The sequence below is a fragment of the Nelusetta ayraudi genome, unplaced genomic scaffold, assembly GCF_046127955.1.
Source record: "Nelusetta ayraudi isolate G7.1 ecotype Tasmania unplaced genomic scaffold, CSIRO-AGI_Nayr_v1 ptg000011l, whole genome shotgun sequence".
NCBI lineage: Eukaryota > Metazoa > Chordata > Actinopteri > Tetraodontiformes > Monacanthidae > Nelusetta > Nelusetta ayraudi.
The window spans coordinates 11,662,034-11,687,288 of NW_027466061.1; the positions used below are offsets into that span (position 1 = coordinate 11,662,034).

General features: G+C 39.7%; 3 protein-coding genes and 2 long non-coding RNA genes across 7 annotated transcripts in view; 3 read left to right on the top strand and 2 right to left on the bottom strand.

The window, feature by feature from the left end:
- LOC142884963 (uncharacterized) overlaps window positions 1-25,255 on the bottom strand; it is a 166,555-nt gene that overhangs the window by 19,516 nt on the left and 121,784 nt on the right. The gene's annotated exons all lie outside the window — the stretch shown is intronic.
- On the top strand, window positions 406-4,429 carry LOC142884946 (uncharacterized). Of its 3 annotated transcripts, none has more exons than XM_076020954.1 (11): window positions 407-574; window positions 920-1,035; window positions 1,626-1,713; window positions 1,838-2,219; window positions 2,686-2,761; window positions 2,881-2,932; window positions 3,030-3,177; window positions 3,286-3,346; window positions 3,445-3,575; window positions 3,717-3,806; window positions 4,142-4,429. In XM_076020954.1, the coding sequence occupies exons 1-11, from the start codon at window positions 489-491 to the stop codon at window positions 4,160-4,162; spliced, it is 1,251 nt and encodes a 416-aa protein (XP_075877069.1). In that variant the 5' UTR covers window positions 407-488; the 3' UTR covers window positions 4,163-4,429. The 3 variants fall into 3 exon arrangements, 2 of the variants coding, with proteins under 2 accessions (XP_075877069.1, XP_075877070.1); XM_076020955.1 differs by having other exon boundaries at window positions 1,629-1,713; XR_012926229.1 differs by lacking the exon at window positions 4,142-4,429 and having other exon boundaries at window positions 406-574; window positions 3,290-3,346.
- Window positions 5,061-12,769, bottom strand: znf644a (zinc finger protein 644a). The gene is made up of 6 exons (XM_076020951.1): window positions 12,461-12,769; window positions 9,001-11,449; window positions 8,117-8,698; window positions 7,655-7,780; window positions 6,087-6,189; window positions 5,061-5,418 (listed from the first exon to the last, which is right to left on the bottom strand). Exons 2-6 carry the CDS (start codon window positions 11,444-11,446, stop codon window positions 5,232-5,234), a joined length of 3,444 nt encoding a protein of 1,147 aa, XP_075877066.1. The 5' UTR covers window positions 11,447-11,449; window positions 12,461-12,769; the 3' UTR covers window positions 5,061-5,231.
- hfm1 (helicase for meiosis 1) lies at window positions 14,981-23,753 on the top strand. The gene is given in 31 exon segments (XM_076019770.1): window positions 14,981-15,607; window positions 16,014-16,055; window positions 16,160-16,230; window positions 16,313-16,445; window positions 16,734-16,885; window positions 17,001-17,078; window positions 17,419-17,574; window positions 17,674-17,874; window positions 17,990-18,078; window positions 18,213-18,256; window positions 18,370-18,471; window positions 18,729-18,874; window positions 19,044-19,138; window positions 19,260-19,393; window positions 19,483-19,530; window positions 19,677-19,757; window positions 19,853-19,944; window positions 20,130-20,236; window positions 20,359-20,406; window positions 20,488-20,585; window positions 20,685-20,819; window positions 20,900-20,985; window positions 21,127-21,210; window positions 21,335-21,492; window positions 21,601-21,704; window positions 22,043-22,363; window positions 22,446-22,570; window positions 22,694-22,779; window positions 22,897-23,012; window positions 23,095-23,178; window positions 23,365-23,753. Coding segments are annotated over 31 exon segments (3,900 nt in total). The 5' UTR covers window positions 14,981-15,312.
- LOC142884210 (uncharacterized) lies at window positions 23,763-24,984 on the top strand. The gene is made up of 4 exons (XR_012926140.1): window positions 23,763-23,840; window positions 23,985-24,063; window positions 24,469-24,614; window positions 24,704-24,984. It is a non-coding gene; the product is annotated as an uncharacterized LOC142884210 (long non-coding RNA).

Sequence of the window (25,255 nt, forward strand, 5' to 3'; positions counted from 1 at the left end):
CACACCCTCACCTACCCTCATTCCCTTTGTTTGTACTCGTCTCACCCTTTTGTCTAAGTGGAAAAACCTTTTGCGCACTCATTTGACTCACAATTTAACATAATGGATATTCCAATGAGTGTCTCCATGACGATTTATCAATCATCAACAGCATGATTCATGTGTATCTTAGGAGGAACGTTTCCTAGGAACGTAAATGCCAGTTCCCAAAGACTAATCTCGTTGAAAATGAAATTTATTTAACGAACGTATTTGTTGGCAACTGTCAACAGTTAGGTTAACACCGGTCATTGCCTTTGAAAAGGTTCACAAACCTCACTACAGCGACAAACCAGTTTGCTCGGGGGGTGGCTTAAGGGTTTGCTAGGAAAATAACTTTACTGTATGTCGCCACCTGTTGGAGAAACTCTGTAATTGTCGAATAGCAAGGCGGCTCAAGTTAAAAACATAACACATGCAGTCATACCTGCAAGCACGCATAGCGCAAAATGAATCGTAAAAAGAGGTTTCCCTTCAGACCACCAGCGGCAACACAAGAGGCCGCTCCGTCGTACCCTCCAGCACAACACATCAGGTAATTCAGTGCTGTTTTTTCATTTTATTTATTTTTATCTTTTAGCCAAGTTAGCAAACGGCAACGTGTATGTGTGTTTAAGGTAGCAACGTCGAACGGTTGTTCATGGTAAATGATTTCATCACACTGACTTGACTGGGTGTTTAAGGGACGCCGTGAAACTTCAAACACAGTTTCAGCGACTTAATGATGTTGTGCTTTCGAGTCGCGAAGATTGGTAGCAAAGAACTGCTGGATCCTCAACACGTCCGCTGTTCCTAAGCTAGCTAGCGGTGGTTGACCACCTTTCTCTGACATTTTCCTCTCAACTCTTCTGTTGCCCCTTCTTGCCACTGCTGTATTCAGCATGAGCGTGCCAAGAGGCTTCAGGGAGGCTATGGAATACATATCAGGAAGGATGGCAGATAACTCCAGCGTCGGGGCCGAGAAGGCTGCTAACACAAAGTTAGCCTCGAAACCTGGTGGGTCATGTTTTTGGCACTGGTCAATAAAATTAAGTTTTGCATTATTAAATGAGCCTGTTCGTATTTGGTGCAAAATTTCACAAAACGTTTACAAAAACAAACGTCTTTCTTTCTTTCTTTCTTTCCTTTTTTTGGAAAGGAAAAAGTTTTCTTGTGGTTTTCTCCATTAGTTTAAAACCAATGTATATTGCTATTAACTATTTAATTTTCCCACTGGTCAGTATTTTGAAAATCCAAGACGGACTGATTGAATGGGGAGATATGAAGCAGTTAATAACAGATATGGCATTCCATCACAATATTGTATCCAGTATGACCTATTTGCACTAACTAATTTTATCACAACACATGTTAAATTGGTTAAATTGCAGTTATATTCAGGTACTAGGAATTTTTAAATAAGGGAATTTTAAGTGCAGCCATGACAGGAAATGAAAGAGGAGGGAGGATTTGGGAAGAAATGTAACTAAAATCTCTTCCCGGACCCCATCAAAGAATATTGCATTTCAGGATTTCAGTTTAATCCCTCTGTCTGTTTCAGTGAAAACAAATCTGATAATTGTTTATTCCTTTATTCCTTCATAAAGCAGCATCTGCTCCTAAATGGAAGTCCTCATTCAAAGTTGGTGATGGAGAAGATGGTCTGCAGGAAGAAAGTACAGGTAGTCAGGAAAGGTAAAGTGGTCACTGATATTGCTGTATACATTAACAAAGTCTAAGGATGGGTTCTGTTTGTTTTTGTTTTTTTTGTCAATTTAGCGGGCAGACACAAGGCAGATTAGTCTTCTCTCTTCCTCAGGAATGAGCTTTACGATCCTTTCAATCCCGACGAGGAGCACGACAAGCCACAGGAGCAAGACCACTACCGCGTCTCAGCCAATCAGGATGCAGAACACCAGCAAAGTAATAGTCGCTGGGACAGACACTACTCTCAGACACAAAGCCATGCGTCCAACTGCCATGACCTCAGCCACAAAATGCAGCCCATCGACAGCCAAGATCACAGGCTACCCGAGACAGCGGTCCATAGTCCAGACTTTGAACCTACTGTCCCACCCAGTTATAGCTCTTCCGGTAGACCACCCCATCACAGGCTCAGCAGCCCACAAATGTTTCCTTCTGCTTATGGAGTTCAGGGGACAAATGAGGAGAACCTATCAATTCCAGAATACAGGAGAGAGGTAAGACCAGGAAGAATCAAATAATTTCTTTCCTAATTTAAATAATTGTAAATTGCCTTATTCATTAATCTGAAATCAGATTATTAATCTGGGTTTGTTTCATTTGGTGTGTTTTTTTTGCAAGTAAGAATTTAGAATGCCTCTATATCACAGGCACGGAAGCAGAGAAACAAATACTGTAAAGCAGTATCTAGTTGATATATTTGAACCAAGCTGCCCCTCATTAGACCAAGAAAATATTAAAACATTATGAATGTATTGATACATTTTGTCAAAAAAATGTACAGGCTTTAATGTGAATCAAACTTGTATTTTCTTTAGTGCTGCACACATTTGCACACACAGTTGTCAATCGTTGACCTGTAGAATAAGGATTTCCTTCCTCTGCAACACATTTTTCGGTAGTTTTTGCATGTGCAGTGAAAAATATGACAGCTTTCAGCAACTAAACCTTTGTGTCTTGTAGATGACTACAACAGATAGATTATCCCCACCCAGGTTGAAGCGAGACTATCAACATCATTCAGGGAACAATGAAACAGGTCAGTTGGCATTTTATTGTAGGTCATGACAGTATCACCCTGCCAAACATAAATTCTTGATTAAACGTGTAAAATGTGAAAACCTTTCTTAGGAGGTGTGTACTTGTTCCCCTTTTCAGGACTGCACACTGCTGATGTGACAAACAGGAGAGCAGTTTTACTCATGGACAAGTAAGACTGACACATTGCTATTACTGACAGATTGGATTAGAAATTAGGGCTAGTGTAGAATGTGAGCAGAAAACCTCCCTTTGTACTTCATTGGTAGTGTCCCGATCAGCTGCGACCTCTGTGATGTGGAATTAGCCAATGGTCAGGAGCTGCAGGATCATCTTGAGAGCAAGAGCCACTGGGACACACTGGAGCACATTCAGAAGCAGAGTAACTACAATGATGTGACTATAGCCTTCCTACAGGTAGGAAAACACACCGAGGAGAGATTACCATCCAGTCAACTGTTTAACTACATCAACAACTGGCACCTTACCGTGTCAGGGTGCTGACTGATGTTTTCGTCTTTTAAGGAAGTCATGCTATGTAAAAGTCGTGAATGTAGCCGAGCCATTGAGGACAGTCTGCTTCAAGGTGAATAGTATGACACCAACACAAGCAAACACTGAAAGGGATGTGTTTTTATTCTGGACAATGATCTATTAAAGGCCATTCTGTTGTTTTTTTTGTAGCCCTTCAGGAAAATGACCACATGACAAAGGTTGAAGTCTTCCACTGTGCAGCGTGCAGTGTCTATTTATCAACATCTGCATCTGTGGTGCATTCTCACCTCACTTCTCAGGAACACCTCTCTAATACAAAGGTAACCCCCTCACTCTCGTAGGGTAAGAGGCGTTATTGCTACACCTCCTACATATTATCTGGACTTGCAAATTTTAGAAACTGTCATGCAATGAAAGATTTTTCAGTTGAGGTCAGAGGTGCTGACTGATTGATTTTGCAGGAGTTCAAAGTGCAGCAGAGACGCTCCTGCCTCGACAAAGCAGAAACCATCATACAGAAGCTGAAGCCTCATTTTGAAAACTTCTTGCAGGTAACTGTAACTTGCTCCAAATAAATCTGTTTGGAATGCCACTGTTCTTGTTGATTATCATCTAGGGACTGTAGTGCACAGCAGTGACGATTAAGTAGCACTTCACTTGTCCAATCAGCTCCCTGGGCTTTTCCTGGGCCTGGAAAGAAAAGAACAAAAAAACACTGCACTGAATGCAAAAAAATTATATTTGTCTGTTTATTTATTTTACTAAATGGATTTTGTTGACCTACATTTTAAGAATTATATATTCCTTCAAAGGATTGTTGAGGTTACAAATCTTTCAGTCAGTAGTGCTCGCTAATACAACCTTCTTCTGTGGTCTCTTCTTCCAGGGTGGCAGCCCCTTTAAGTGATGTCAAAACACATTTTTGTCGTCTTACTTCTGATGCAGAATTTCGGACCAGTCAGGCCTACTGAGAAATGTTGTGACTCTACTCTTGTAGGTCAGACTGTTGTGCCATTCAAGATGGAAGCATTAAAGTAAGCATGAAGTCAATGTTTCATTTATATAATAACTGCAAAACTGCCTGGACATTTGTTGCCCTGGTAATAGGTGTGTGTGTTACACATTTTCAGATTAAACTTGAAAATACAGTCTGTGCATTAAAAAGTTTTAAAGACGTCTTGCGTATTTTATTTAGAACACAAATGTTTTGAGTGTTGTATCTGTGTGATATAGTACATTTAAATTTTAAATTATTTCAAAAACAGTATGTTCAAACATTAAATATAGTAGACATGTATGAAAGGCATTGTCAGCACCCGCTGTGCATATTAGGTTTTTATTCCTACCCACCTTTTATTTTTGTATTTGTATTAAACAAGTTACTGAAATACTATAAAACACTTTCTATGCAAAACTGGTAAAAGGACATGTTCCTCTTTGTTCTTGTAACTTTGTTCATCAATTTTTCACTTGTGATTCCTGAAGCAGTATATCATAATCTAACAGGTGTCATTACATCATTCTTTAAAAAAAAAACAAATCTAATTCTGAGGCCTAAAACAAGAGTCTGGATGTCTTGGGTTTGAACATGATGCAGTACAAAAGAAATCATGTGTATAGTATCAATACAGAAGAGAGGTACCCAAAAGTTGACTCAAACCATGATAAATCTGAGGTAAAAGTTGTCTTCAATAGAAACGGATTCCACTCTACATTACTGCATAAAACAAGAAGAACAAGAAAGTCAGTCCGATTGAAAATAAATTCCAACTAATGGACTGCGTAAAAACAAAAACCAGAAACCAAAATGTCCAAAGTTTTTAATCCATCCAGATGTCCAAAGATGCACAATAGCTCCACAGTGGAGCCGTACGGTACTTTTGGCCAGTATTTCATCAACTACGAAAAAAAGTGAAAGAACATCCAATGTACATACTCATACAGTCTAGTGAAATTTAAAAAGGTCCCAACTGGCTTCATGAGGCAGCATTTGTGGCTGTCAGAGAGCTGTCTTGGTCAGTCTTGAGGGTGGTGGGCTGCGAGGTGACCTCTACCATGCCTAGCCCAGTATGAGGGACACTCGTGTTCATGATGTGTCTCTGTAAATGTTTAATCCAGTCCTCCTGCACCGACAAAGGACCCTGGAAGACAAGGTCACAGAACCTGGAAAGGAGAAGAAGAGATGAGTCACTGGGGTCACGTTCACACACTGACATTAAATTTAATATTGAAATTGTGAATATAATGTGTGTCAATCTGATCTTTTCAAACCAGATCAAGAACCACGGGTGCAAACCTGTGGTTGTAAATCTTATCATTTCTGGGTTGAAATAATAGCTGAGTAAGACTAAGCCTGTGACCCGTGTGTGCAGATGGACACACAAACAATAACAAATGTGATATTAAGATGTTGTCACCCCAAAGTTTTGGATACGATCCGTTTCACTGAAACCTTTCAGACCATGGTCCTGGCAAACCGCACCCACACACTTCTCTGGACTTGACTGGACTAACAGTCATTGCTCTACAATTACTCAGAATTGCCAGATACATTTTTCATCCCTCAATAGTCTTCTTACCCATCATTTACTTCAACTTAACTTTGCCTGTCAAGGCTTTGATTCCTGGGTTATAACAACAAGCTTTTCAGTGACTTTGATTCAATATCCTCAAGTTAATGAGTGATTCATTTTTGTTAGATAAGAGTGTGCATAAGAGGGCACACGCCAAAACATTTCAAGCCTACACAAAAATGGCTGACCAATGCAGATTCAGTAATGTTAACCATAAAAAGTTTAATAATTGAATCGTAAACAGAGTAAAAGCAATACCTGCAAGTGAGTCTGTACATTTCCTCTGGAGTTTGTGGAAGCGGCAGTGTCTTCTTCTTTGGACCCGGCCTTGAGCGATACCTCCGTGCTTTACAGTCAAAAGCTGCAAGACAAAATTTAACAAGTCATTTAACAAAATCTTACTATTTAGTCCATCGACACAAGAAAAAACCCCAGAATAAAACCACAAAAACAGATCAGGCTGGAATCTTGAGAATTTTGAGGCAAATTCTTGCTTTAATTGGCTCCTTCTGCTGTTTTGTGGCAGATGTCTGGAATAAAGGGAGTAAGTTTTGGAACAATATACAGTAGGTTATTCAGTCATCCATTGTAGTTTTGAATATTTGGCATAAGGTCAATCACCATCATCATCTTCATGTATAAACATTTTTTCCCATGCAACCTGGACATTCCATTACATCACGTGGCTTATGTTCCTTCAGTATCTAATCAAGCAAAAAGCATAAATTTACAATATGATGACATGAATTGTGTGGCAATGCACCCATCAACATTTAATTCATTTTTTACTTTCAACTGGTTTATTTGTTGGTGGACCTCATAGATGGTCTGACCACTAGGAGTGCTATGGAGCAAATACTTTGTGCAGTCACCATTTTGTTTGTCCCCAGCAGCCATGTGGTGTCACGCACTTTCCTCCATTTGGGGCCATTCTGATTGAAATATTTGTGCAAAGCTTTGAGGTGCATGAAAAAAAAACAAAGCCACTGGAAGCTGCTGGTTTTTAAATAACTGACAAATAAAATATGATATTATCAAATAACTGTCAAACCTCCATGATGGCAACAACTATGTCATTCAGAAATATGTTTTGGCTGATCTTGACCTGATGGGAGTACTAATCAGAAAGGTGAGCAATTTTTTATTTTGTTCTTTTTTTGCTGACAGATCTGAAATATGCAATATTAACTGATAATGGGGTGGTGTGAGTAATCATGTAAGCAATTGTGGAAATATATTTGTTTGTTTGAATCCAATACTCGCCATATTAGAATTGTCGTCTGAACAAAACAATATTACTTTGCAGGTGACACTGCAGCCAGACCCCTGTCCATGATCTGCTGACATCTGAGACATCCAGCTTTGTGGCACTTTAGCAGCATTGATTATTGGATAAAGGCCGCGCCTTAACATCTAGTGCTTAACAGCTTGTGCAATCTGCTTTCACTTGAGAAGAAAACCCTGCTGTTCCAATGTAATGAAGATGTAAACATCTAATCAATTTAAAAAAAATAAATAATAAAAAAAGTGTTATTTTTTCTGGAAATATATTATAATTATTATTGAGAAGAATATTTTCTTTTACAAAGCCAGAAGCAACAGGGGTAGGCCAACATCATCATTGTCTTGTCCATCTTTATCCCATCTTTGTGTGCTAGTGTTTCTAGCGGACCTACACTGTGACATTAAAAGTAGAACATGGCTTTAATTGTCTGGTTCTCTGAACAGACTTGTGTTTTTTCAGTGCTCAGTGGAGATTGACTGTGTGTGTGATTACTGTGTTGTTTGGGTGGCTTCTGGATTTGTGTGTATTAAGTGAAACTTACTGGTTCCTTCAAGTAAGGCATTTCGTTTTCGTTTTGCATATGCCCGGAGGTGATTCGACAAGCTAACTCCACTGTGGAACGTTGCATTACAATGGACACACACTTTGCGGTTGAATTCACCTTTCTCTGTTTAAAAAACAAAACAAAACAAGAAATTTCAGAAATTATACAAATAAGTGAAAGAGTGAAATTGGAAACTTCATTGAACTGATTGTTATGAAAACTGTGTTCTTCTATTTTACTTAAACATATACCTTTACAAAGTTAATTCTGAGAATAAGTCTTAGATCTATATTGTGAACACACTAACCTAACATGCAATAATACAATTAAAATAAGCTCACTATGAAGGAGAACCTAAGTCTACACCTCACCTCTGCTACAAGTCTACAGAATTATGCTGATGACATTTAAGTTTTACAACAAATAAAACCAGATGACAAGCATAATACAACCACTCACCAGATATCAATGTTGGCAGTGAGGAGGCAAGTTTTGACCCTGAACTGTGGTCACTGTTCAAAGAAACAGCTGATGCGTTTCTTGACATCTGGGAAGATGCCTTCAGTCTGGCATCGTCTTGGCATTTCCGCTTCTTCAGAATTCCTATCAAGGCAGTTGTACCAGACAGGGAGTTTTTAACACCCAGCTTAGTCTCTTGGTGCTCATTTTCTGATTCCACGTCTGCTAAAGAAAGCATGGAGATTGGTGGTCTTGCTTCAGTGCAAATGCTTTTTTGCACTCCAATGGATGAGGATGCAAAGCATTCAGCAGTGCGCATCTTTGGTGAGGCGCCATACTGGAAATGGTTCTGTTGTTTTCCTACAATTTGAAGAGCCCTCTGTAGCTCCTTCTTGTCACGCATTAACTCCCGCAGCAACATTAGTGGGGTTTTGGTTTGTGTTACAAACTTTTTCCCAAGCTTTTTTAGGTGCCCTCGTATGTGGTTGGACTGTCCAGTCCTGTTATCAAAGGAGTCTCCACACAATGGACAAGAGTGAAGGCTCTGTACGGTGTCTTCAGAATCTGACGCTACCTGTAAGGCTGGAAAATATATTTGAAAAACAAGTTAGGAAGGATTTTATAACCACATTGTGATATGCCTGGGCTTCACAACACCAAACGATTTATAAATATAACAGGAACACCACTTAATGTAGCATACATCAAAAAGACTGTCAAACATAATTAGAAATATCATGTGAATCTTTCTAACTGGACTTGGTGGAAGAAATTATCATATGTACAAAAGGTACACAATTCTGCCATTTACCATGGCTTATCACAGCCAAAACAACCAATGGCCTCAAACAATTCTTTTGACAAATGAACTAAGGTGTAATTACCTTTTTTAAATCTTCGAAAAGACGTGATTTTCCTTCGAATTCGTGGCCTCTTGTCATGAGAAGCCACTTGTTCTGGAGACACTACATGTCGTGCGTTGTAGTTAAGTCCAGCCCTGTGAAGATGTCCTCGGACATGATTGGACAAGCCAACACCTGAATCAAACACAGCAGGACAATATGGACAACTCTTTTGCTCTGATTCTTCCTCTGACATTTCCTGGGCAAAATAATCCGTTATAGGTATTTGGTAGGACTCAAAGGTTTTATCAACTTCAGATTCTATGTCTTCTTCTTTGATTTCAAGGTCATTCTGTTCTTTCTCTTCGGTCTTTATTTTTTCAAACAACCTTTTAGATGCCTGAAGTGCACCTCTCATGGACATTCTTCTACTATAGCTGTAAATAAGTTGTTTTTCTTTCTTGATACCATTTTTAAAAAAGCTTTCATCGGCCTCAGAATCACTGAAAGATATGCTATTTTCTGCATAGTCTTCGTCTTGGTTTAGTTTTTTGGGACTTGGCAAAGGTTTTGATAGAAGGAAGCAGGAATCTTGGTCAGAGGTGTTTCGATAAGGGGTAGACATCTTCCTCTTAGATGGTGACTTTTTCAGTGGTGACTGATCCTTGGTGATTTTCGGTTTGTCTTCTTTCAGAAGATTTCCTGTGGTTGCATCATCAGGAGATAAAGATGATTCTTTATTCTGGACAGACAACTGACCATATACATCTTCTTCTTCTTCTGAATCATGGACAGGTGTGCTGCCATTATTGCTTCCCTTAGTCTTTCCATGTCTTTGTCGAGACAGAAGGACCTTAATAGATTTGTCGAGTTTTGACTCCATTAGTTGGGACTTTATACTTTTCTTCATTTTGTCATTTTTGAACAAGTCTGAAATTTCATGGGACTTTCCTGGTGAACAAGATCGTTTGGAAATCTGATTTTTGATGGTCATTTTTGATGTTAACTCTGCATCTTCTACAGGGTTTTTATTAGTGTGGATGTACTGTTCTTTTGTTGTTTGTGCAATTTGCTCAATTATCTGTTCAGCTTCATGCTCCTCCATGGTTTGCTGATGGCGCCGCATAAGGTGATTCTTAAAAATATTTTTACTAAAAGCTTTATAAGAACAAATGTTACAGGAGTAGTTTCCAGGTTGATCATCCCGGAACTTTCTAACTGTAATAAGAGTATGTTGCATTACATCATGTCTCCTAAGGTCAGTACTGCTGAAAGTCCTGAAGCTACATTTGTCACAACTAAAGTGTCTCTTGTCTTTTTCATGAGTTTTTGCATGTTCAACAAATTTGTTTGGGCAGTTGGTTCCAAAGGGACACTGAGGGCAGAACAGCTTTTTGTTTTTATCCTCTTTCTTCTTGCCATTGATATTTTTTATGTCCTCTGCAAGTCTGTTTTTCTTCTCATGTTGGTTGGACACGTGTTCAATGAGCAAACTGTTTTGCCTGAATGACTGTCCACATTCTTGGCATATAAAAGGCTTTGGCGAAATAGTTGTGAGGTCAGCATGAGACTTCATGTGATGATGCAAATGATGCTCTTTCTTAAAAACAAGCTTACAATTTGGACAAGGATAAGATGATGACCTGCCCTTGGAATGAAAATTCATTGTGAGCCCTCTCTTCAATGGTATAGCCCTATGACCTATACTGTTCTCCACTGAGTTTCTTGGGGGTCCATTACTAAGTATTTCTTTGATGGCCTTCACCGTTCCATTTGGATACTGGGAAACTGTTGGTGGTGGTGGTGGTGGTGGTGGCGACGACTGCGACTTTGAAAACGTCCTCTTCTTTCGAGCTTTTCGGACAGGAATAGAGTGAGCTTGACCTTCTGTGTCTAACAGATTTGTTGACTTGCATTTCGGATCAGTATAAAGGTCCTCTGAAGGATCCACCATAACTACCATGTCCATTTTACGTTTCCTTCTCCTTGAGCTGTTGGCAGGAAGAACATCCTCTTTCAGCTCTTCACCAGGTGAATCATCATGATTCTCCCATAGGAACTGCATAAACTCTTTGTGAGGGTTCCACTGAATATCACTGGCATTGTCAAAATTATCCAGTGAGTTCTCAGGCGAGTCTACATCAAAATCCCAAATTCCCGCAGTGTCAATTTCCTGTACAGTCTTAAGAGGAGTAATGTTCTTTGTCTCTTCTTTCTCTGTGGGGAGGCTATTAAGTTCATGGGCTTGTGTTGCTTGGTGCGAAGAAGGTCCATTTCCCAAGCCAACTGGAGACAACATATCTGTGGTTGATAGAACATCTAGGACACTGTTTTGTTTCAGGGAGGACTTGCCAAAAGAATCTGTGCAAGAGGAAGGTTCTTGTGCCATCCTTACTGGCTCTTGCAAGAGTTCAAGTGCATTGATCTTAGGATCGGCATCTTTGTCATCCTCATCAACATCGGTCAGACAAGATAAATCAGTTGCCATGACCTGAAAAGAAAAGTAAAGTAGTCTTAGATATTTACAATTATTCAATGTATGTGAGGCTTTGTCAGAAAAAGCTCACTTCTCCCATGTGTAGTTGGTTAATTAACATACTTGGTTAGTTTCAATATGGCATCCTTGCTAGCAAACTGCGCATTTCACCTTTAAGTGTAAATGTAATATATTGCAATCATTTACATTTATGCAAATCTGAAAGAAGCAATAATCTACACACATACACCATTTAAAAAAAAACAAAAAACAAAAAAAAACCTCATGGTCATTTAGTCCATCATTCTATATTTGTAACGCAACTATGATTACCTATATATTAACAAGAGCTCAAACGGTTATCTTTATACAGTCAAGATTTAACTTATCATGTGATCACTGTTTGCTAGAAGGGATCTGTTTCAGGTAAAAAAGTAAACAATTCAGTTCCACAGCTAAGCTTTTTGATACCAGCAACATTTCCTGAACACATCAATGAGTAAAACCAAAAAAATGCACGTTCTCTTTTATTTTTTAATAGAGAAATGTATAAGGCTACAAGGTCGCACAGAAAGGGGTCTTGAATTTGAAGGGCAATAAAAGTGTCATTCGAAGTCAATGCCTTTGTGGCAAAATGTGTTCTAGCATCCATACAGCAGCACCCAAACTGCGAAGAGATCGACCGTATAAATAGCTTTTGATGAGCAGTTGTGGATTTAGTGCAGAGCTAAAACTTTCAGCATAGTTGTTCAGTCATCCCACGATAGTTGGGGTAGGTTACAAGACGTATACACGTTCAAAACAAAGTAGATTGCGTGTGCTAGATTCAGTTAGGGCAACAATGTATTTCCTTCACGTATATCTTACGCCGTGTTGTTGGATGCTGCTTGCAGAAGCTGCAGACCAGTCCGTGAAGGCTGTTCCATACCAAAACCTTTTCCTCTGGCTAAACAGTGGCTAATGATAATCGGCCTTCGCCGCCCCATATACAGACTATTACAATGATAAAATACAAGCGTACATTACCTCCAAGTGGTTCAGATGCAGAGAGGATGAGATTTAGACGCTGCATTGAATAATTTCTTACTTTCGTCTTCCATCTATTTCACAGTCGCCATTTTCCGTGGTGGTCTGGTGTGGGACAGATCATTTCTTTTGTAAGGGTGACCGTACATAAATATAGTTTACTAGAATAACCAAAGTTTTGGACAACGCATTGCCTTATTACATGACTAAATATAAAAATGACCACAGCACTAAACACACTTATGCTAGTGTTTAGCTTAATTTCGTCGCGCCATGTTAAGAGTAGTCGCCATGCACCCCCGTAAAATTGGTAATGGTTCGATCCAGATACAAGGCATAAAAGACCTGAGTTAATGACCATCTCCTATGGGTGGTATATTTTTTTTTTCTTCTTCTTCTCTCTGATTACGGTCGAACCATGTCTTACAAACATAGAAATTATAACTTTGCTGATTGTTTTTACTCGTTTTAGATGCAGCACTATTGTGTTGTCTAAATACAGTCAGCACTGACGGCCGGATAAGAACTGTAAACCAACAGAGGAAAGATGTTCACAGTGCCCCCACGGTTATCTCACGTCACAGGGCTTTGTTGCTTCGTAGCTCATGATTAGCTGACTTACTCGAATTATTCTCCACCTGGTGGCTTGCGAAGGAAGCACGTTATGTTGTTTTGAAATATATGCCTCTTCCGAATTTGATTTTAAAGATTCATATCCGTTTTAAGAATAAACAAAAACATCAAATTTACATTTAAAAACTAATATGTTGCGACCTCCTCGATAGTGACTCAGTAAGCACGTCGAGCGAAATTCTATTTTTGCTCTATTGGTTTGATCTATTATATTGCGGTAATAAAGTTTTACATGACGTTATTTAAAACCAGCAAACCTTTTACTAGAGCTATGGATATACAGTTTAACGTAGTAAAGTCATTGAATTTTTTGGCTGAAAATGTCTAATTAGTTGTACATTTTATGTCACTGGTGTGTATTTAAGATAGACAAATCAGAGGGACGAAGTAGTTTGAGCTAGCGTCAAGGCTAAATTAGCTGACGCCATCTGGCAGCGCCATTTTATCTCCGGGGTAGGAAAACACTTCCAGTAAGTGTGTTTTTATGTGATGATACCGTCAAGATGTTTTCTTACTTTCTAGTGTGATTCAAACATTACCTTTCTTTTTTTTTTCTTTTTTTTTGTCAAGCTATCTCGAGCCGCCACTTGGTGTTTTAAAAGTAATTTATGATATATCTCAGTAAAACGCTGACTTGTCTTTTGCGCAAAATGAAAGAAACATTTTTCAAACGCGAAGCATACTCAAAAATCTATTATATAATTGAATTGAATTTTATGAGGTTTATAGGGTTATTAAATGGGCCACTCAACCCCCAATAGTAGTTTTGGTCCCGAGGTAGTTCCAGGTCCCTGATACTTCTCACAATTTCTGTTTAATTAAGTTCAGTTGTCAGCATAAAATTAGTCTTAGTGATGGGAATAAACCAAGGTGTATGCTGACTGACCGTGTCCGTCTTTCCTGTTGAAACTTGATTAGATTAAATGTTTGACCCAGATGACTGCACCTTGTGCCCAGATAACCTGTTTTTCAACAGACCCATTGTCCACAAAGTGTAAGTGCCCTCCTGTTGCTGTCTACCATCCTATTTTCACCATCCTCTGCTTATGACTTAATAATTGTGTTGTATCTCTGGATCTGTGTTTGACAGGAGGCCCCTCCACCAGGATGCTATCTCATTGCAGCTTGAGGATCCTCCACCTCTTTCTCAGATTCCTACCTCTCAAGACATGCAGGCAGAGGCCGAGTACCTCTCCACACTGCACAGTATGTTGTGTTCAGGATTAGACTGAATTCCTTTTCACTTGATTTGAGTGAATTATATAGTCGCTTGGTCATTGGAACGCTTGTAGATTTAACTCTATCAATCACTGACAACATAGATTGAATAGCCTTCAAAACGTTCCCATGTTCCTTGACTTGCATAAACAAGCCCCGCCTTGGTATTCATGGCCAGTATGTTAACCTTTAAAGACAGTCGGCTTAAATGTTAAATTCTTCTCTTTAGACCATTTGTGTCAGCAAGCATTAAAAAATAGTTATCAACGTTAATGTTGAGCCAAAACCAAGCAGCTAATTTCCTGACATTATTTTACTGTATTCCATCAATATTCCCTACAGATTTCTCAGAAAACCCCAAGCGTCCCTACAAAGTTCCAGCTGGCACAAAAGTCTTACCTCAAGAAATTAGCAATGCTCACTGTTACAACACCAATGAAAGAGGAACTGAATCTCAGGATAGCAGCAGATGTGATGGCATTTGGGGAGGTGATTTGTACAGGGATCACTCGAAGAACGCCATTGAAAATGGCAGCAGTGGAGAGGAAATGCCGCAGAGCCTGGGTCATGCAGCGAACACGCAGTGGGGTTTGCCTTCTTTACGGAGAAGGCAAGTGTCACACATCTCATTTGCTTGATTGTGAACTTATGAAGTTTTTTTTCTCGCATTGTCATCATAAACAAAATGGTCAGAGTTTAGGTGATAATAATCTTGATGATTTCCCTGCTAAGCGTGATTTTAGACATTTATGTTTTTACTGCTGTTTACCGTTTACAAGCTAAATTTTTAGAAAACAAGTTGAAATTGGATGAGACCCTGAAGAGATTGGTTTAGTAGTGTAATTTAAATAAGCATATAAACCTGCAGCAAATAAAGTAATTGCACAGTTTTTATTCCACATGCTGTTTATAAATTCTAATTTTGTCTCTTCGCTCCAACAAGTTTGTTTAAAGCTCAGGTGCTGAACAGAGATTGTGACCCTGTGACCTTGGATGACCACATGGCTGGTGGCAAGCAGGCAGCATCAAGGCCACAAACTTTTTCCGGTCAGGTTCCCATGGCGACCGTTCCTACTCCTCCTCCTCTTCCTCCTCCTCCTGAGGAACCACGAGCGACCATTGGACATGTGGCTCCTCCTCTCTCCCCGGAGCGCTTGCTTCCCCCCCCCACACCACTGGGTTCATCTGCAGAGAGTGGTCGACACCAGCAGCAGGCAGCACATGCGGAAATGCAGGATAGGGGCACAAAGAGAGCCTTCGTTCCACCCATGACGCCTCAGCCTCTCCTCATACAAGGTACCGCGCTGAGGTGGCGGAAGGCAGACGGAGAGCCACTGTTCTCAACATATTTGTCAGGTTTAGCAAATAACACTCACACGGCTTATGTTAAGTGTTCCACCTAATGAGCATGCCTGAGTTTAGTCATGGCAGCATCTGTCACAGTGTGTTAGGGTGCGATGAGGTGAACTGAGGTGAGCTCCCCCCACTGACCGCTCCATGGTAATGAAACACTTTAGTCACTAGGTGGTGAGCAGTAGGTAGAAGAAACAGACAGCAGTACAAGAAACCTTTTGCACCACTCTTAGTTCCAAATTCATGGTTTTACATCACTAAAGAATTCTCATGTGTATACCTTACAAAATCAAACATTTCATATTAAATGGAATTAATGGTTATTTTTTTCCCTTAACTGACAATTTAGGGTCTCGTGAGACTGGCGTTTTACGACCAGTGTCTGAAATCCGTATCCTTTTTTGGGTCAACTCAATCAAAAAATGCCTTCAACATAATGAATGATTAGTGGAGCAGTTTCGCTGTGATGTGATTTCCTGAACTATCGTATAACAGCAGCGAAATTCAGATCCGTCTTCAATGAGTTCCCGTTTTTTAACTACGTTCAGTCCAAAGCTCTCGATAACGTAAGTCTAAAAAAATGATGCCATAACATTGCTGACAATGAAGTGTCTACTCTTGTTGATTTTTGTTTTTTCTCTTCCACAGGTTTTTTATTCAGGGAAGAACTTTGTGGCTTGTGCTCCTACCGGATCTGGTAAAACAGTGATGTTTGAGTTGGCCATCATTCGTCTCCTGTTAGAGACGTCAGAGCCTTGGAAAGATGTTAAAGCTGTCTATAGTAAGGAAAATAAAACAAATCAATCTAATAGGAGTCTCACAACTCAAATATTCAGGCCTTATCCTTATCCTGCACCGATTGATATGGTATGTCTGAATAAAAGTAAAACTGAACATTGCTTTCAAGTTACAGAACAGAATAAAATTTTGCTTTAGTGCTTGATTGAATGATTTTGTCTTTCTTACTTATGTAGCCAGAGGTTGTCCCTTTGGTTTTATTTGATCATTTAAAGCAATTGCATATTTAAGGTCTTTCTCTCATAAAGGCTTCTCTGTATTTTGCTCCCAGTGGCGCCTATCAAAGCTTTGTGCAGTCAGTGCTTTGAGAGCTGGAATAAGAAGTTTAGTCCTCTGGGGCTTACGTGCAAAGAGCTGACTGGCGACACAGAGATCGATGACTTGTTAGAGATTCAGGACTCCCACATCATCCTGACCACACCTGTATGGTGCACTTCTCTTGGCTCTGATTGAACATGACTATTTATGGACATGACATGATAAATATGAGAGGATGGGATGGTGATTGTGGACAAAATGCTTTGTGCTATTTTTTCAGGAGAAATGGGACAGCATGACAAGAAAATGGAGGGACAACTGTCTACTGCAGCTTGTCAGGCTGTTCCTTATTGATGAGGTCAGACGTTTAACCCAGACATATACATACATTGGCATTCTGCTTGTTTAATTCTTCATTTTTATGTTTCACTGCAAAGGTCAGTCCTCTTTGCGTTTATGTAGGGCATGTTGCATGATAGGATATTGTTAGCTTTTACCCTGAGCCCTTTATTTTTCAGAGGTATTTGACACAAAAATGATCACGTTCTGTTGTCTGGGGGCAACATAGTGTTTGTAGAAGAAACTGCACTCTTGCATGTTTTTGGTAAATTGACGAAGATTTTTACTGCCTTACCAGACATACCTCACTCTGCTGAAATGTTTGAGTGTTTGCTATTGGGGAAATGTTGTTCCTGCAGGTGCATGTGGTGAAGGACACAACCCGGGGAGCCACTTTGGAGGTGGTTGTGAGCAGGATGAAGGCTGTCCACGCCTATAGGACGGCACAGAATCCAGACGCTGGCCTCTCCATGAGGTTTGTGGCTGTATCCGCCACTATACCCAACGTCTCAGATGTAAGTAGTGGAAGAGAACTTCAGTATGTCAAAACTCGGAGCGATACGGCCAAGAAGCAGCCAAGAACCAAGTTTTCCTTTGTGTCCGGCTGTTGTCAGATAGCGGACTGGTTATCTGATGAAAACGGCCCTGCCACATACTTGAACATGGATGAGAGCCACCGTCCTGTGAAGCTGAGGAAGGTGGTGCTGGGATTCCCCTGCAACCCGAACCAAACAGACTTCAAGTTTGATCTGTCGCTCAACTACAAGATGGCCAACATCATACAAATATACTCCGACCAGAAACCTGCTCTGGTGGTAAGTGTTCTGATAGCTCAGATAGCTTATTTCTGTGTTTACTTAGTAAAAATGTTCAGTACTTTTTTGCAGCGTAAATTTGACTTTGAACTTTTCATTATGTTTTGTTTGTTAGTTTTGCTCCACAAGAAAAGGAGCCCAGCAATCTGCTGCCGTTATGGCCAAAGACGCTCGCTTCATCATGGGCATTGAGCACAAACAAAGGTATGCATTCTGCTTATTTATTTACACTGCAGATGCTGTCATACTCTCAATTCTCACTTCAAAGTCTCTACATGTGTTAGTTTGCTTTATTCATCTGAAAATGTGTTGCCTTTTTAACTATTTAATCTGTTCAGGTTGATGAAATATGCCAACTCTACTCAGGATTCAAAACTTAAGGGTAAGTCCACTTTTAAAAATCCACATACACTTCTGTTTTATACACAAGTCTATTTTTTCAACAGTTCATCTACATACAGTCAAATCAAATCATAATGTTTCCCTCCTCTGCAGAGCTGGTGATGCTGGGAGTGGGCTACCATCATGCAGGACTGGATTTATCTGACAGAAAGTTGATAGAGAAGGCCTTCATGCTGGCAGATCTTCCCGTCCTCTGTGAGATGTTATACTACTACATAACATGTAACAGTATCTGAGTGTAGATTTTTTTTTTTTTTTAATTTTTTTTTTTGCGTAATGCCAGACAGAAGCCGGAAAGACAAGTGTCACGGGCTGCATCTTAAGAGAACTCCTCATGGTTGTGTCAGAATGACAGGACATTACATTTCGACTTGATAGCTATTGAGTCTTGTTATGTGCTCAATTATTATTTTTTCTAAAATGAATGTAAATTGTTTGATTGTGCTTCTCAGTTACCACCAGGACCCTGGCCATGGGGGTCAACCTACCAGCTCATCTAGTGGTGATCAAGTCCACCACTCAGTATGTCACGGGCTCCTGTGAGGAGTACAGTGAGGTGGATTTGTTCCAGATGATAGGCCGAGCCGGAAGACCGCAAGTAATGGCAGCTTATTGCTAACATTTTCCACTGGTCTCATCGTCTTTTTTTTACTCTCAAGACTTTAAGACAAGAAACAATTTTTAAGTTTCATTTTGTTGGTTGTAAATATGACAAGAAGATGGTAGAGGAATTGTGACGCACACATTTTGCTGTGTTATTCTTCTAGTTTGACACCTCAGCAACTGCGGTGATCATGACCAAAATGCAGAACAGAGACAAGTACCTGAAACTCATGAATGGGATGGAGATCATTGAAAGCAGGTTGCTACATTACAGCTAAGCCCACGCTCGTCCCGGTGCCTTTGCACCTCTCTCTGATTCACGCACTCACGTGGGAGACAGATTCAATCAAGCCAGGTAACACTGCCCTGCTTTAATCCAGTTTACACAGCCACCTGGTGGAGCACCTGAACGCTGAGATTGTGCTCAGAACCATCAGTGACGTCAATATGGCCCTGGACTGGATACGCTCCACCTTCCTCTACATCAGAGCTCTCAAAAACCCCACACACTATGGTCAGAGTTTAAAACTCCTGTCAGACAGATATAAATTATTATCCATCTTGCTTATCTTTGTTGTCTAAACAAATTGGCTCTAATTTCAGGTTTCTCCATTGACTTGGACAGATGTGGGATTGAATCTAAATTGCAAGGTGGGTTGCAAATAGTTTTTCTTTCCCTTGTACACAGTCAATGAGTAACAAAACTAGTTTTAACTCCTTAAATTAAGACACTTATTTAAGGACTTTTTGACTTATTTCGTTGTCCGTGCAAAAAAACTTCTTGTTTGCTCTCATAGAATTGTGTCTGCGGAACTTAAACGCCTTATCTTCAATTGGCCTGATTCAAATGGACAAAGATATCAAGATCAAGCCAACAGGTTGAAGGAAGATCAGTTTAAATACTGCTGTTTCATGTTGTCGTCATTACTCAGCATCACACTTCACTTCATCCATGCACCTTTGCTCTGTTCAGAGGTTGGAAGGTTGATGGCAAGATACTGTGTTGCTTTTGACACAATGAAAATGTTCATCCATGTGACTGGCACTGAAAACCTCTCTGACCTGGTAGGTTTGCTGTTGTTTGATGTGTACTTGCTATTCAAATGGGAGGAATATGCTCTATTGAGAAATGCTTTGGAGAGTTCAAGTTGACGGGCAGGTTTTATTTTTTTCCAAAAGGAGATTTTTGGCATGTTTATGTTTTTCGCAGTACAGAAAATAGCTTACAGGCAATGTGACTGTGTATACAGATTGTCCTGTTATCCAAGAGCAAAGAGTTCAGTGACATTCAGCTGAGAATGAGTGAAAAGAGACCCCTCAATACTTTGAACAGGGACAAGAACATGGCCACCATCAGGTCAGATGTTTGACATTCTCTGACAAGAGTATCATCACCTGTTTGAGTGTTTTAGAAGGAGTAGAAGCCGACATATCAGGATTCCATTGTGATAAGTGTGTTTCTGCTGTGTATTTATTTAGATTTCCCATTGAAGGAAAAATCAAAACCAATGAGATGAAAGTGAACTGGTGAGTCTACGCAACCAGTGCTTGTCTGCCTGGTTGGATTAAAAATGACACAGTCTGTTGAATTGACATGTAATATTCTAGCTTGATTCAAGCTCAGCTGGGTTCCATCTTCATCCAAGAGTTTGGGCTGACCCAGGAAATGGCAAGGATCTTCCGGAATGGAATGCGCATCAGCAAATGTCTGTCTGGAAAACTAATTATTATAGACACAACCAACGTGCTCTCTGACAATATTTATATGCTGTTTTAAACCTTGATCGTGTGTTGATTCCAATCAGGCTTGGTTGAGTTCCTCAGTCTCTCGTCCACGACTGGCTTTTCCACTTTGCTCAACTCTCTGATCCTGGCAAAGTGCTTCAGAGCCAAGCTTTGGGAAAACTCCCCCTTTGTTTCCAAACAGCTGGAAAAGATTGGTGGACACCATTATTGTGTAGATGCAAATGTAGCCTCAGACTGAAGATGGAACATATATCAACGGTACTCTGTGTTTCAGGTCAGACGCTGTCAACAGCCATGGTTGATGCTGGTCTCACCAGTTTCAGCAAAATAGAGCAAACGCACCCCCGAGAGCTTGAGCTGGTCAGTTGGGGATGTTTTAAAAAGAAGAGACCTGATTTAAAGAATTATGTATCTGAAAAAGTATCTCTCCAAAGTATGCAACCTGCCCTGTTCAGGATGTTTTATATATATATGTATCTATTACTGTATTCTTCTCACTAGATTGTCAACAGACATCCACCATTTGGCAACCAAATCAGAGAGTCTGTCAGCAATCTCCCCAAGTATGAAGTTACTCTGGAGCAGGTGAAACACACAATTGATTATTAGTGCGAACGTCTTTATTGCATTATTAATGTTTTTAAAATTGCCCAGTGTGCTTATATTATTCTTGCTAACAATATTATACTGCTGGGATTGTATTTTGCAGCTTCCGAGGTCTAACTTTGCTACAGCTGAGATTGTGGTCAAGGTCATCCTGAAGAACCACATGCAGCTGCTGTCCAAGAGAACAGCTCCAGACTACCACTATGTCTCTCTCATCATCGGGAACGCAGACAACTCGGTGATCTTCTTACAAAAACTCATGTGAGAGGGAAATAATTCAGGCGTCAGACATTCAAATTTCTCTCAAAAAATAAAATGAATAATAAAATATATTGATTGCCAAAATGCACTTATTTGTTTGTTTCTCAGGGACTCTGTGCTCTTGAGGAGTGGAAGCTGGTCGAGGAAAATTGAGGTGGCAAAGAGCTCAAAAGGACAGGAGATCAGTATCCACCTCATCAGCTCGGAATATGGTAAACCATGGAAAGGCACTTATATTTCACACAATACCGTGAGCTGATATGAACAGTGAACACTATATACTTTAAAAGGATGCTTTAAAACAAGAATTCTGCCACTGATTTCTTTTTTATAAGGTGTAATAATTTAGCTTTCAGTGTGAGTTTAATAAACCACAAATACTTTACACCATCACATTTTACTGATGAGTACAGTATGAATTTATTAAACTGTATTTTAAGTTTCGCAATAATATAAAAGTCTGCAGTAAAAAGTTGCACTGTATTGTCTAATAACACTGCGGCTTGGCTATTTTGCTTACAGTCGAGTTTGGTCTTATCCTGTCTTACAGTTGGCCTAGATATCCAGCAGAAGTTCAAGGTGTTCTACTCTGGAGACAAGAAGTTTGGAGCTGACAATCCAAGCAACGTTCTCTCTGCTGGTGCAGCATGGAGAGCACAACAGTCCATAAATCAGGCTGAAGCAGAAGAAAATGCCACACCTGCTGCTCACCAAGGCACTGAGCAATTTTGATAATTATGTTTTAAGTGTCTTGTCTATTGAAGATGTTCCATAATGTGCTTAAATATGTCAACAGCAAAATCAGATTTAGGCATCACAAGGCAGTGCAACCACTTCTGCAAGAATAAGGATCTCTGTGGTCACGACTGCTGTGAGTAAATTCAGTCTTTCTTTCTCTCTGCGTGTGTATTCAAGTAACAATAAGAAAACCTTGCATCCCACTGTCTTTTAAGGTAAAGTAGGTGTCGCTGTGGGACGCAAGAGGTCCACAAATCAAGAATCCAGTTTTTCATGCCATTTGAAAGACCTGCAAAGCAGATATGACTCACTATCCCAGACTCCTGTCAAGAGACTCAAGGTGATGGAGAACAAACTCAACTTTTAGACTAAAAAACTATTTTAACATTGTGAAAAAAGTTGCATATGACTTAAAACTATGTACCACTGAGTACGTCTCTGTGATAATCTGCCCTTTTATCAGATGAAAGTGAATCGAGAATCTGCATTCGTCAGTGTGCAGGGGTTTGCTTTCAAACCCAGAGAGAAACTGCCTGCTGTGTCTGAACAGTGAAACAAACTCTTAACCTTTTCTGCATGACTGCAAATTAAAGCATCTAAAAATTGAATTTGACTGGAAACACTTTTAGAAAATAATACCATCCATAATACAATCAATCCTTGAAGGTACAGAGAGTGTCAGTATGGAGGTTCAATGGGACCTTCTGATTATCCTGAGACCGTGGACCTAACAGCAGAAGACGGCATTGATCTGTTTGCTGATCTGTATGATGAAGAAACTGGTAAATAAGACGTCATGCAGGTGAAGTAAGAATACTTTATGACAGATGATTACACGGTTAATCAACTGCCTCTCCTATTAAGACGCTTCCTATGGTATGGAGGACATACAAGAGGTGATGGACAGGCCTTTTCAGTCGCTTGCTGCTTTGCATGCAAACAATCTAGGTATCCTCAAATCACTAGGAAATAATTTTGGTTTTCAAGTGCAAAATGCACAGTAGAGAAATCTCAAAATGTACACGCATGACGTGTATATAGTATATTCTAACTGCTTTACATCAACTTTAATTAGTTTCTTCATTCTTCAGTCAAAAAATGTTGTCATCCTAAAAGCAATGTTTCTTTGTTCAGGCTCCACAGTGTGGATGAACCCAGGATTTTGTGCCAGCGCAAATCAGAATCATCAGTTGAATCGAAGCCAGATTAAAACCAACAGCACAGTTTGTTTGAAAACCTCTGATGCTGCACCAAACTGCAGCAGTCAAGGCAAAAATGCTTCATCCTCACAAAGACCGAGCGTAGGCGCTGACCTTGGAGGCGAGTGGGATGACTGGGGCGACTTTGATGAGGAGAATTTGGTGCACGCTAGCGAGACATCGGCCACGTCGTGCACGGCTAATCACAATCCTCAGGTTCTACCGGCGGCAGACGTCAGCAAACCAGGTGCAGTGACTTTTTTTGTTCAGCTTCTGAATCTATTTTGTAAAGAATACATTTTAATCATACTTTTTCTGCCATAATTTTGATCATCGAGGTTTTCAAATGGGTGCCCTGCCAGTCCCTGTCTGTCACTCACAGGTCAAACCCACTGCCAGTACACAGCAGAGGTAAGGATGGTTTTATTCGTCCTGTTACAATACCTACATGCTCTCAACACCAGACTGATGTCAACATACTGTATGAATTCATGTACAAAGGTTTTATTGGCTTCTGAAAGCATCTTGCGGTGTATCACCTTTTATGTCTTTAAGAAAAGCAGATTGTTCACAGGCCACAGTGAGACCACCAAACAGAATCACTTTGGACTGGACTAAAAAGATGAATGAGAGGGTATAAAACATTTTCTGTGTTACTCATGTTCACTTTCATCCCCTAATAAACACTGAGAGAGACCATTGTTTCGGTGATACATTTGACCAAACAATGTACTGGATGGTAGTAACTGCCAGTGTAAAATTTTCTCATAATTACACTAGGAAATCTTTGAAGTAAGTCTTGATTAATATATTAATGTGTCTGTCTACTATTTTTTACGCATTAATTATTACATTTTCATGGTAACTGCTGAGGTTCTTGCTGTCATTCAGTTAATTTAAGGCACTATGAAAACTCCCACAGCCCATTTCTATTGCAACAATAGGCTGTATGTGAAAGTGGAGACAACCTAAGGTGTCTTCTTCATTGTGGCATGGTTGTCTATTACATGTATGACTGTCCCTCTTCCTCTTTGTTCAGAGACCAGGCATCTTCAGCGAAGAGTTCACAGTTAAAGCACAGGAAGATCAAACCCAACAAACCAGTGTGGCCCCACTTTGCACAGCATTTGGTTTCTTTTCATCAGCGAACAATGTTGCAGACACCAGTACATCTACTCACAGAAGGTAGAGAAAATGATTCTGAAACATTGGATTTTGAGTAGTTATATAATTAATGTCTGATGTTTACTTTTCTTGTTGCCTCCTTCATTTAGCACCAACAGTGTGGAAGAGGAAGCTTTCCTGGGGATATTTGATGGAATATTTTAGACTTCTTATCTACATTTCACATTACATTTATCCAGTTAAAATGCTTTGTGATGGTGTTCATCTTCCTTCATGATGAAAGAATTCTGTGTTGTAATAACTTTGTCGTTTATGTTCATAACCTGCAGGCAGGGACAAGCACTTCTGTTGGTAAAGTTAACTGGTACCCCTTTAATATTGTTAACATCCATAAACAGGGATTTGTTTAATAAAGTGTTTAGTTAGTAAATACTTTGTTGTGTCATTTATTTTAGCAAAACTGTAAAACAAGGTATTATTAATACTTCAATGTCATGTTTAATTCAACTCATGTTTATATACGTAATATCCACAGAATTTGTGCAAGTCAAAATGGCAAGTCCAATGAATCATATAGCAAAGTCGCAGAAATGTTTTTTTTTTTTTTTTTTTTTTAATTTTTTTAATGAAGGGGTTATAGAAAAAAAAGTATTTGTTTAGTTTTAGTTTTACCGTTACAATATTTGTGAGGATTTTAATGG

Coding starts and splice junctions, on each gene's coding strand:
- znf644a (XM_076020951.1), bottom strand. CDS start 11,446: ATGGCAACTGATTTATCTTGTCTGACCGATGTTGATGAGGATGACAAA. Junction 8,699..9,000: donor TTTTCGAAGATTTAAAAAAG/GTAATTACACCT, acceptor TATATTTTCCAG/CCTTACAGGTAGCGTCAGAT. Junction 5,419..6,086: donor ATGTACAGACTCACTTGCAG/GTATTGCTTTTA, acceptor TCTCCTTTCCAG/GTTCTGTGACCTTGTCTTCC.
- LOC142884946 (XM_076020954.1), top strand. CDS start 489: ATGAATCGTAAAAAGAGGTTTCCCTTCAGACCACCAGCGGCAACACAA. Junction 1,036..1,625: donor AAAGTTAGCCTCGAAACCTG/GTGGGTCATGTT, acceptor TCCTTCATAAAG/CAGCATCTGCTCCTAAATGG. Junction 3,347..3,444: donor TGAGGACAGTCTGCTTCAAG/GTGAATAGTATG, acceptor TTTTTTTTGTAG/CCCTTCAGGAAAATGACCAC.